Below are 12,605 nucleotides of genomic sequence, written 5' to 3'. Positions count from 1 at the left end.
GACCAATGGACAGACTAAGGCTAATTTTGTTTTTTAATGTTATTCTCATAGAAATTGGGAAATAAAATGACTCTCATGAGGGTTGATATAGAGAGAATCATAGGATGTAGAGAGAAAAAGCTAACAGTCTTAGGAGGGAGATTTGCTTCATTTTCAGTCTAAATGTGGTTAAAGTGAGTGAGTGAGAGAAGAGACATGATTTGACTGTGACAAATTGTTTTTTTTTTTTTTGACAAGTTGTTTTGACTGAAGCAGCTACTTTTAGACAACTTTGTATAACAGAATTGGTTAGCTAACATATTTCTCTCTTCCATTCTAATTTGCCCAGCTTCTAAAGAAAGTTGTTGGAAAGCTGGCTTTGTTAGCTTAGTGGTTAATGGCGTTGGATCCCACATGGCTAATTATAGTTCACATTCTGGCCTTGGTGACTTGAAAAACATACCAGGCACATGTGCATGAGTGCCCCAAATCCAGACAGGATGGAGAAAGGAAGGAAGAAGGATTGCAGTATGACTACAACTGTGTGGGAGTGGGGTACTTTCTCCTCCTTTGTCTCTCAGTGAGCACACATACCTTCTAGCAATTAAAAAAAAAATGAATCACATACATCTCTGTACTGTATGAACTTACTTGATTTGGAGACTTGGTTATATACCACAGGAAAAACAGGGAGCATGCCATCTTCTTAGCCCCAAACATTTTAACCCCAAGGCTAATCTTGTAACCTAGTGATTAAAGGAGCCCAGTTCCACATGACCAACTATGGTTTGAATCCTAGCCTTGGCAGTTTGAAAAGTATGCTGGGCATGTTTGCATGTGTGCCAAAAATACTGACAGTGTAGAGAGATGGAGAAGAGACTGAGGCATGACCATACCCCATTGGGAGGGCACTTTTCTTCCTCTTCTTCTTCCTCTCTGTCTCTCTGTCTTTCTCTGATGAATACACATGCCCTCTGGCACTAAAATAAAGTTATTAGAAATTGGGATTGTTTTAATGTGTTTTGAAATTAGGCGTATGTCCATCTGAATTCTAATTTCACTAAATCTGCCCCCTAAACATTGCATAATTAATTTGAAATCATGGAATCATGATAATATAAATCTATACTGAGGATTTAATAAAAACTGTAATTTTAAGAATACCTAATTTATGAAGCCAAACAACACTGTGGAATTCAGTAGTAATAAATTGGAACTATAGGTTTAAAGTATATAAACCATATATAGTTTTTGTACCTTAAAAATGATAAATATTTTTACTGTTTAACCAGTCTTGAAATTAGTGATTCTTTTTATCTGTTTTTCATTCATGATAAAGCACATGCATACACATGTAGGGTAGATCGTAGCCTCCACAGAGTTTGGCTTTTTTCCAGTCCTTCAACCCACTAGATACTAGGTACTTGCCCATGTGTCTGGTATGTTTCAGGCTAATGAAGCTGGAAATTCAAGTCACAGTCAACAGTGGGATCCAGCTTCTTTTGAACAGTGCATTACTTCTGTGCTACAAAGCTGGCCCCATGATTCCTTTTTTTACAAGATGAAATAACTGCAGGGGTTTTTTTGGTACAGTACAATTATTTATTACCCTTTTCCTATTCCTCTTTTCTTCATTATGGTGAAAAACAGAGATTAAATGGACAAAATTAGAAAAAGAAATGTAAAGGAAAATTGAACTGGAGAGACTTTGACACAATGTGTATTAAATTGAATTGGATAATTTAACTTACGTTTTGGTAAGCAATAGGAAGCAGCATGATATTATGGAATACTCTGGCATTGTCAGCAGACTGGGGCTCCAGTGTTACCGAACCTAAATGAATCTGTTGCCTGATGCACAGCAAGGTCAGAACACTGAGACACCAGGATTGTGGAGAACAAGAAAAGCCTTATTGCAAGGCACTGGCTGAATAAGGAGAATAGGTAATAATTCTCAAGCCTGGGTAAAAAGGTATGGTCTTTTTTAGAGGCATAATTACTGTCCAAGTCCTAAATTAGGTGTTTTGTGAAAATGAAGGATTGGAACTCGTACAGTTCTGATTGGTTGACCAGAATCAAAGTTCTATTGGCTCCTAAAGTTTTCTATGCAAGTGAAAGCTTAAAGTTGTGCAGTTCTGTTTAGCTTACCAGAGTCACAGTTCTATAGTCTCCCTCACTGCAGCTGGAATTTGCCTTAGGGTCATTCAACCCTCTCAAGAGCCTGTGTCCTGCAAGGGAGCTTAAATAACAAGAGTTAATACTAGGTCTTTCTTTCTTAGGTTAGTTCTGGCTGGTTACTATTCAAAACAAGAGCTAGGGTAAACAGTCTTGTGATAGATTGCTGTGACTAATGTGACAGTTAGAGAGTAAGCATTACTTACAAGAACAATTAGGACAAGCTCAGTGTTACAGTTCAACTGGCAAATAATATTTTAGTAAGTCTACACATATTTATCTATACAGATTTGTTCCTCGGTTTCACCAATGTCAGATCTACTCTATCAATGGATATAAAGCCTGCCTGAAAATACTGCCAGAGCATTAAATGAGATTATATGTGAGGACCTCTCCTACTATACCTCTGTTTCAGTCCATTCAGGCTGCTATAACAAAGTAGTTTAAACTAGGTGACTTATAAACAACTAAAATTTATTTCTCACAGTTCTAGAGGCTAAGAAGTCCAATATCAAAATGCGGGAAGATTTGAAGTCTGGTGGAAAGCCTGCTTGGTTCATAGAAGGCATTTTTTTGCTGTATTCTCACATGGCAGAGGGTACCACTCTGGTTTCATCAGTCCTTTATAAGGACACTAATCCTACTCATGAGGGCTCCACCCTTATCGGCTACTCACCTCCCAAGGTTCCCATCTGCTAATATCATAACACTTAACATTAGGTTTCAACATATGAATTTGCAATGGGACAGAAATAGTAGTCCACAGATTCTCCTATGCCATATATACAGCGACATCTGTAAGAAAAAGTAGAATAGTTGGCATCGAGACTTAAGACAAACATTTATCTTGCCCCAACTTCCATCTGCTTGTCTACGATTGGTGTTTACCATGTTTCCTCATTTAATCTTTGTAACAGCCTTATTATTTATCCTTATTCCCATTTTCTGATGAGGAAATTGAGACTCTGAGAAGTTAAGTAACTTGTACAAGGTCATAGATTTGGTAAAGGATTTGGGTCTAGTTCTGTCAGATTTCAAAGCTATTCTCTTTCCATAGTGCCAGGCAGCTTGTATAATGAGTGTGACTAAAGAATAAAAAGGAGTTAAAGCCATGGTCATTCCACTGTTCTTTCCACTATTTCACTTGGTGAATGACTAATAGGCAAACACTCCCAGAGGGTATTTGCATTTTAAAAGAGTAGCTCATTAACCCTAATGAATCTCTAATTGGTAGAACTTGTGGGAGAGATATTTTTAAGTACTGAGACTTTCTCCTGTGTCTTCAAGGTGCCTGGCTATCCTTTTCTGTAGATCATCAACTATTCTGGAATCAGGATTATGTGGTAGAATGCAGTCACATACAGCTCGTCTGGTCCAAATCCAATTAAGTGAATTAACAAGGACTCATGGAATAAAAATCATTGGAAGGAAAATGGTGTGGTTTAGCATTGTGTAAACGAATGTTCAAAAACAAATAAATTTGCCTATACTGAGGATTTTCTGAAGAATCACACAAAAATAATATATTTTATAATCAATCTAACTTTGGAAATGTTCTATCAGCCTTTCTCATAGTGTGTTCAATGGATCTCTGTAAGATGTTTAATAGGTGTCAGGTGGCTATAATGGCTCCATAGTCAAATACTCTGTGAATACAATTTTAGTTTCTTTACTACAGACTTTCTCAGATGCTAAATTACATTGAAATAACTGGAAGAGAACTCACACTCTGTAGGTTTTTCTCCTACTTTTGACCATAGAAATATTTTGTTTTCCATGTGAACTCCTTGGAACCAGTGTTTCATAGACTGCATTCTCAGATAGGGAGTTCTGATAAATCCTGTCCAATTAAAGTAGAGAAGAAAACAGTTTTCTGTATTCACAGCATTTTGTGTGCATGCAGGCTCCAACCCAGTCCACATCAGCAATTCTCAGTCTTGTTAGGCTGAAGGGCTTGCCAATAATAACAAGTCTCTTCCCTAGATGAAATCTGGCCCATGGAGGGGACAAAAAAGGAACAGAAAGAGACAGATACTCACCTTTATTACCTGTAAAGTTGGTGTTGAAGAATGTGGCTTCTATCAGGGAACAAATGGGTTTCCTAATTTGAATTCCTGAATTAGATTGAGTTCCACTCAGTTACATGATTTGCTTAGGTAGGGCATGCTTTCCCAAGTAGGAGGAGATCTCTGCAGACAATCAGAGCAGAAAAAGCAGTGTACTGTCTGTTCTCCTTCCATTCTCAAGAGAAGGGGAAGAAGAAAGGGCAAAATTACTTTCAGTGAAATCCTCCCAAAATCTCCAGACCATGGACAAGAGGAAAGTAGAGAGAAGCCCAGAATGAATGTTAGCTGAGCTTCCTCCTCACTGAAGGAAGCACAGGGAGTAGGACCCATGTGTCTGCTGCCTTACCCACCCACCAACAACCCCTCCAGACAAGCTGCCCCTGGGTGGTCCAAGCTTGCATTCGGCTCACCTCCCATCCTAGCGATTTCTTTTTTTTTCTTCTTCCCCTAGTATGTACTACTCACTCTTCATTATTTATTCCTCCTATCCCTTGATACATCTTTACCCAGTAGAATGTGATTGTTATGATACCCTTAATGATTGTCCCTTTCCCATTTCCTCATATCATTCAAACATCATTCAACTTTTAATGCCAGAAAAGGTAAGGTACATATATTCCTCTAAAACAGAGACTGGAGAACCATGGCCTACCACCTGTTTTTTGTAAACAAAATTTATTGAAACACAACCACAGTCATTAGTTGGGATACATTCTGTGGCTGCTCTTGGTCACAAAGGTAGACTTATAAAGTTGTGACAAAGGCCATATGGCCTGCAAAGCCTAAAATGTTTACTGTCATTCTTAACAGACAGTTTTATCAACCCCTCATCAAAAATAGAGTGACTTTCACTTTGTTCCTTTAAGTTATGAAAGAGCTTCATTAGTATGTATATGTAACCTTTATCATTTCGTCACTCTAAATAAAAACTACATTTTAAACAAAGAAAATTGCATGGCCGTGGTATGAAAGGAATTTTGCCTCTTGTAAAATGGTTTCTGCCTTACATACTTCTGGAGAATATCAAGAGGACTGTGTGTTTGCTTTAAAGGACTGGAAGGAGGGACATAGGCTTTCTATAGTTGGAAATATTTTGCCTTACTGTTGGAAAGAGAAGAATAAGACAGATAATCCGTGGAGCAAGTAGAAACAAAAATGAGTAGAGAGAAGTATCTGAGGGGCCCAGGGTTTGGACAATACAAGATCCTGTCTTCAGAGTTCCAGTTCTGGGCCCTTAACTCTTCTCTTCACACTCCGCACTAACTCAAAGACTTGATTCCTCCCATCTAAGCCCCAATCTGTTGTCACCTTACACCATACCATAGAGTCACTGTAGATATCAGAGACTAGGTTCTGCTATCACTGTGACTGCTTTCTACCTGGGAGACCTTGGGCAAGTCTCCGACAGCGTCTGCCCCTGATAGGGCTCAACCACCTGAAAAGTACGAGGAAGGAGATATCTTACTGTGCCTGCCCAGAAGTAATCAATGTGATGTTTTAAAGAAGGCTTTATGGGGCCAGTGGGTAGCATGGTGGTTAAGGTGTTAGATCCCACATGGCCAATGTGCAGTTCGAGTCCTGGACCCAGTGGCTTCGAAAATGTACCAGGTGTGTGTACGTGCATGCCCAAAGTCCTAGAAGGAGTGTGAAGGAGAATGGATTGTGGCTTGGCCATCTTCCCTGGAGGGTGATTTTTTACGTTCCCTCTCTCTGTGTTTCGATCTGTCTCTGCTGAGTGCACACATCCTATGGCAAAAAGTTTAAAAAAAAAAAAAAGTTTAATGGCCCAGCCTTGGGTCATGGCGGCACAGGTGGAATGCTGCTGTGTGAGCTTGGAGCTGCATGGAAGGTCAAGTTCAACTCCCAACCAACTTAAACATTCCAGGTGTAGTGGTGCACACTTGAAATCCTAGCTGAATGGGAACCTGGGCAGGAGGATGGGGCACTGCAAGATCTTGTTGAAAATCTCTCTCCCAGATTCTTTAATTCTATCTCTCATTCAAAATAAAGTTTATGAGAAGTCAAGTACTGTGAAAATGTTGTTTATTTATTTAAGTTTTTAAACTTACAAATGGAATATTTGACCATTCAGCATGTAAGTTAGAACTAATTGATATTTAAAAGCTAAAGTACCTTGTTTTACATTTTTTGCATCCATTTTTGTCTTTTGTTACATTTTAACTTTTACATGGATTATAGAAAGTATAGAAAACAACTAAACTTTTATCATGATAAATTAATTCCTTAATGGGAGAAAAATATTTCAAAAATTACATTCATTATGATCTGTTCTTTTCTGTTTGTGTATTTAGCTTTCACTTGGTGCCTTTGTTTATACAGAAATAATCTTGCAGATGGCAATTTTCCTTGTAATCAGTTATTGTCCTATCTGAGTCATCTCCAGACATGGCATTTCAGTAAATGGTGATTCTACAATTGCTTCCAGGCAGATGTGCTGCACGATACCAAAAGCACTGGCTGATAAACCTTCTGGTTTTTAAAGCAGCAACGAGAAATGGAGAAACTTTTGTATAGATGCACATCTTAAAAATCAGAAAATAGCAAAGGAAGCACAGACCATGGTAGGTGATTTTAGCCAAACAATGTTTATGTGGCTATGGATAGAGCAGCAATCATTTTAAAGAGAGTAAATGGTCTTTCATAGAGTTATATGTATTTCCTTATAAACATCACACATGTTCATTAATAAGTACAGCCATGACGTATTTATTATATAGAGAGATTTGTATTACCATGGCTGCTCATGGTCTTACTGTAGTCTTATGCCTAAAACCATGCAAACTAAATTCCTCATGCATTGGTTCCTCTGCCTGTAGATAGTGGATGGAATGACCTTATCCTTAACTTGCAGAGAGAAGAAGGATTTCTGAAAATAAGACTCTTCTTGGTGTGCTGAGAGTAAGTGTAAATAGTCACTCTTAAAAATCAATCAAAATAGTTATTTGACATCCTAGATCACAAGAGTAAGTTGACTTGGGACCAGCAGTTAGCATAACGGCTATGTCACTGAACTTCCATGTAGTCGACTGTGGTTTAAGTCCTGGACCTGATGGCTTAAACTCACGCCGGGTGCGTGTGCGTGCGTGCCCAAGATCCCGAGAGGAGAGAATGGAGGAGAAGGGATTGTGGTGTGGCCATCCCCCCTGGGGGGTGACTTCTCGCTTTCTGTCTCTCTGTCTCTCTCTGTCTCTCTGGCGAGCGCACACGCCCTATAGCAAAAACCTCTCCAGAAAAAAAAAAAAAAAAGAGTAAGTTGACTTAATTTTTTATTTAACAATTAACTTTATTGTTTTATAGAAATGAACCAATATTGCCTATATCTTTGTCTCAATAGAATTTAAAAGAAATCATTAGACTTGTTTTAAAATCTAATAAATTATACCACAATTATACATTACTATTACCAATATACTAAAATCATAGTTAATAAGTTTGCCTTTTAAGTTTTTCCCACATATTTTAGAAGAAAGGGACTATATATACTCAAGTACAGTCTTAGTTAAATATTGTCTTATTTTGTCACAGTTTTATTGATGAGAAACTATAAAAAGAAGTTTACTAATTTATTCAACTAGTATTTACTAAACACTATTATGCATGGGTCCCTGCCCAACAATTGTAAAGTTGCACATAATTGAAAACAAAGTTGATAACCTAAAGTATATATTGATTTGCTTAGACTATGAACATTGTGGGGAATTACTTTACCTTAAGTATATTAACTACCAATTTAATTCTTGCTTCTTGATTTTAATGTTTAACTGGATTATATTTAATCCTTTAAATTGTTCATGAGGTTCTTCCTTAATGATAGTTATTGATAAACTAAACTTTGTGTTTCTTATGGAAAAGTTTGGCTCAGTCAAGGTTTTCATATCTTGTTATCTCTAATCAGGACTCTTGACTTTACTTGTATTAACAATTTCCTAACCCTCATTGTCAGCCAGGTGATTATCTATGAATTTGGTAATCTTCTATATCGTGGACAGTTCTGAGCTTGCTTAGTTTTATGGGAAGAGCAATTTACAAATTGCTAAATTATTCTTTGTGCTTTAAAGAAGTAAGCTAATCGGTAGCCATTACCTATCATGTCTTAGTAACATAAGCTATTATTAATAAGTTAAATTATGCTTATATTCACCTACCTATGTTTGTGTCTGTCCTATGTGCTTTGAACTAGGCTGGTCACCAACTTCATATAATAATATAACCCAGGTTCTAGCCTTAGCAATCAAAGTGTTAAACAAAGTCTAATTTATGCATTTATTATTCTTTTCTTCTATAAAGATTGTCTGGCATATGGTTAATTATTACATATAAACATAGCTATCTCCTCTGAGGCAAATCCACAGGGACCCAAAAAAGCACTTATAAATAATAAAGCTTATAAAAAACTAACTTGGAGAATAGTTATTTATATTATAAAGAGTTTTTATTTTAAGGTAATTTGCCTGAACTCATAAGCTTTCCTAGTTGGTTTAAAATATGACTTGGTTTACAAAATATTAAATCATTTGACATTTCCAGAGTAAAACTGTATAAAATAGGATACATTTCTGGTTTAGGTTTTATTTATGGATAATTTATAAAATTTTTATAAAATTATTGTTCTTAAAAATTAGCTTATCTTTGTAGCAAAAGAAATAGTGGTTGCTTCCATTGATGTGAAACAGATAATAATAAAAGATATTTCAAACAAACAGTAGACAACTTGGCCTCAATGGTGTAGTAAAGTTTTTATTTGTTTGTATTTTTTCTTTTACTTCATAGGAGATACAACAAATACCCAAGGAATGGCAGTAAAAGATAAAACGTCAGAAATAGAAGGCAACCAACCTTTGGAGGTAAGTGAGACATGATCAGAGTTCTTTTGGGGTGAAATTTAGTGATTTTATATCCCTTTGAGGATAAATAGTAACTTCTGTTCTTGCTATTCAGATAGATGCCTAGATATCAAGAAATAAATGATCTGCTGAAAGTCAGGGGACAGCAGTGACTTCCTACACACTCCGTTTTTCCTAGTGCTAGATATAGATTCTATGAAAAAAAAAAAGAGGGAACCAGCAGTTAGCGTAATGGCTATGTCGCTGGACTCCCACGTAGTCGACCGCGGTTCGTGTCCCGGACCCGGTGGCTTAAAACTCACGCCGGGCGCGTGTGCGTGCGTGCCCAAGATCCCGAGAGGAGAATGGAGGAGAAGGGATTGTGGCGTGACCATCCCCCCTGGGGGGTGATTTCTCGCTTTCTGTCTCTATGTCTCTCTCTGTCTGTCTGGCGAGCGCACGCGCCCTACAGTGAAAATCTCTCCAAAAAAAAAAAAAAAGAGGAATAGATCATACTATTAAGTTAAAATGGTTGAATAATTTCTAATTGAGTGGCTCTTTTCAGATACATTTGAGTAAATATTGATTGTTGGAAAAGTCATGACACAGTTTTGCATAGAAAAACATTGAAAGATATGTCATGACTTTTCTGATGACCTAATAACATATGAACCTATACAGAAAGGTTTGAAATAACCTATTCACAGCTAAATCTCCTATTTCCAGCATTAGAGGTATATGTCTTCAGAGTGTTCTGTATAAAGACTAAGGTATTTGTTCTTTTTCACATGAGAAAATTATTTGCTCCTAGAATCTACTTGGAAAGGTAATTAGGGTACTTTTGTATCCTATGTAGAAATATACTAATATTATCTAATCACTGAAATTATCCTTAGGACTTCAGGGAAATGGTAACTATCCAGGTAGAAAGAATACCTATAAATTTGAAACTTTCTGCATGGTGACCCATTCTACTTGTAGCCCATAAGGGTGTTGCTGCATACAACTAGAGGAAGGTCAGGGACTTGGTTCTATTTGGTTTATCATGATATTCTCTACGCCTACATAGAGCTGCCAGTCAAATGAATAAATTAATGCAACTCTGAGTTATAAGTAGAGAGAAATATTTACTTTTAAAAGAGATTTTGGGACCAGTAGATGGCATGATGGTTACATTGCCAGACTCCCATGTACTCAATGGTGGTTCCATTTCTGGACCCAGTGGCTTAAAATTCACACTGGGCACATTCACGCTGTGCGTGCATGCCCAAAATCCCAAGAGGGAAATGGAGGAGAAGAGAGTAAGGCATGCCTATCTCCCCAGGGGGGTGATTTCTTAGTTTCTGTCTCTCTGTATCTGGTGAGTGCATGCTCACTATTGCAAAAATCTCTCAAAAAATTTTTTTGATTTTTTATACTCATTTTTCACAGTGAGTGAATATTTTGTAATCAAAGAATAAACTTAAAGACATGATAGGAGAGATAAATTCATGAAGAGGAAGAAAAGAGTCATCCTTCCCATGAAATGGTGCATTCCTTTTCTCATTCATGCATGTAATAAATCTTTATTAAGTACCGACTGTACTCAAGGCACCAGATAAAAATGAGTACATAATTGTAAAAGAAACTGATACAAAGATGAAGAAAAATGTCCAATTTATATGTTGAAGCCATGTTATCTCTTTTACATATTCAAATATTTAATGAGTGCTGACCATAAGTTGCAGCTTTGAAAGGACATGAAAGTAGATTTCTTTCAGATTTGGGAATTAATCACCAGGATGGTTCAGAAGTCATTTATGATTATGTGAATTTAATGGCTTAGTATCTTAGGCTCTTCTGGCTGCTATAACAAAATATTGTAAACTAAGTGGCTTATAAACAACAGAAGTTTATTTCTCACAGGTCTAAGTCTGGAAAGCCCAAGATCAAGGTTCTGGTAGATTTGATGTCTGGTGAGGGCCCACTTTTTGGCTCATAAATGGTATCTTCACCCTGTGTTCTCATATAGTAAAGAGAGAACTCTAGTCTCTTCAGACCCTTGTAATGCACCAATCCCATTCATGAGGGCCCCACCTTCTTAACATGATTGCCTCCTAGAGGCCCCACCTCCTAATATTATCACATTCATGATCGCCTCAATAAAATAATCTGGGGTGAGGGGGCATAACATTCAGATCATGGCACTTATTTATGTGATTCATCATTGGTAATGTCTGCACAGACTGATTATTTTTCAAAGTTGATTCATTATTAGAAAGAATTCCAAGATGAATTATTAAGGAAAGAAGCTTTTAAGGTTATGCTCTTCAGAGATTTGAAGCTGGTTTATTATTGTGTTATTTTCTAGTGTCTCTAGTAATGGAATCAGTTGTTAATCATGAAGGCTGGTTATATGTACTCATGGTATAACAGATCTCAAAAGTGTTTTTTACTTGAGAAGCTACTAGACAGTGGAAGTATAGTGCTTCCTATCGGAGAGCTCACTGATGTAGAAGAAAAGAAGCAAGAGAAACTATAAATGATACCACAGTATTAAATCACTATGGGGAACCAGCAGTTAGCGTAATGGCTATGTCGCTGGACTCCCACATAGTCGACCGCGGTTCATGTCCCGGACCCGGTGGCTTGAAACTCACGCTGGGTGCGTGTGCGTGCGTGCCCAGGATCCCGAGGGGAGAATGGAGGAGAAAGGATTGCGGCGTGACCATCCCCCCTGGGGGGTGATTTCTCGCTTTCTGTCTCTATGTCTCTCTCTGTCTGTCTGGCGAGCGCACGCGCCCTACAGTGAAAATCTCTCCAAAAAAAAAAAAATCACTATGCAAGAGGATAATAAATACTTTCAAAGACTATATAGATGTCACTATAAAAAAGCTAAATAATCATTTACTTGACATTAAGCAGCTAAAATGGAATTCATTATTCCTCTCTTTTAAAAAATTCCGAAACAGGTCCAGCCCTGTAGCCTAGTGGTTAAGACAGTTGTATTCTCACATTGCCAGCTTCAATTGTAATTCTAGCCCTGGAGTTATAAAAAACATGCTGTGTACATGTACCCAAAATCCTGACAGGATGAAGAAATAAAGAAGAGTTGTGGTGTTATTATGCCCTGTTGGGGGATACTTTCTCTCTATCTCTGTCTCTTTCTGTCTTTGGTGAGTAGACATGCTCTCTGAGAGTTTAAAAAATAATCTCAAAACTACAACATTGTTACACACTCTTCCCCTATACTTGTACTTACCTTTATGTAGTCAAGGTGAGTCTTATCCAGTCTCAAAGCTTTTAATTCTATATAGAACCCAATTACTCCCAAAGTATATCTTTACTTTGACCTGTCCCCTGAGTTCTGGACTTCAATATCCAACTGCCTACATGAAGTTTCACTTAAAAGTTTCTAGACAGTTCAGCCTTTACTTGACCTTAGAACAACTATTAATTCCTGGCCTACAGCCTTGAAACTTCTCTCTGCCCATTTTCATCACCTCTATTTAATATCACCACCTTCTGTATAGTGATTTAAACAAAATCCCTGAGGTACCCC

At 37.4% G+C, this 12,605-nt stretch overlaps 1 protein-coding gene across 1 annotated transcript in view; it reads left to right on the top strand.

The window, feature by feature from the left end:
* Positions 1 to 12,605, top strand: part of UMAD1 (UBAP1-MVB12-associated (UMA) domain containing 1) — a 251,832-nt gene that overhangs the window by 160,034 nt on the left and 79,193 nt on the right. The window contains exon 3 of the mRNA XM_014585059.2: positions 9,012 to 9,085. Within this exon, the coding sequence (XP_014440545.1) occupies positions 9,012 to 9,085 (74 nt within the window). The remainder of the gene's footprint in view (positions 1 to 9,011; positions 9,086 to 12,605) is intronic.

This window comes from Tupaia chinensis, unplaced genomic scaffold, assembly GCF_000334495.1.
Source record: "Tupaia chinensis unplaced genomic scaffold, TupChi_1.0 Scaffold148792_1, whole genome shotgun sequence".
In the NCBI taxonomy this organism is placed as follows: Eukaryota; Metazoa; Chordata; class Mammalia; order Scandentia; family Tupaiidae; genus Tupaia; species Tupaia belangeri.
The sequence above is the reverse complement of the archived record's forward strand: the minus strand, read 5'-3'. Positions and strand labels throughout refer to the sequence as shown.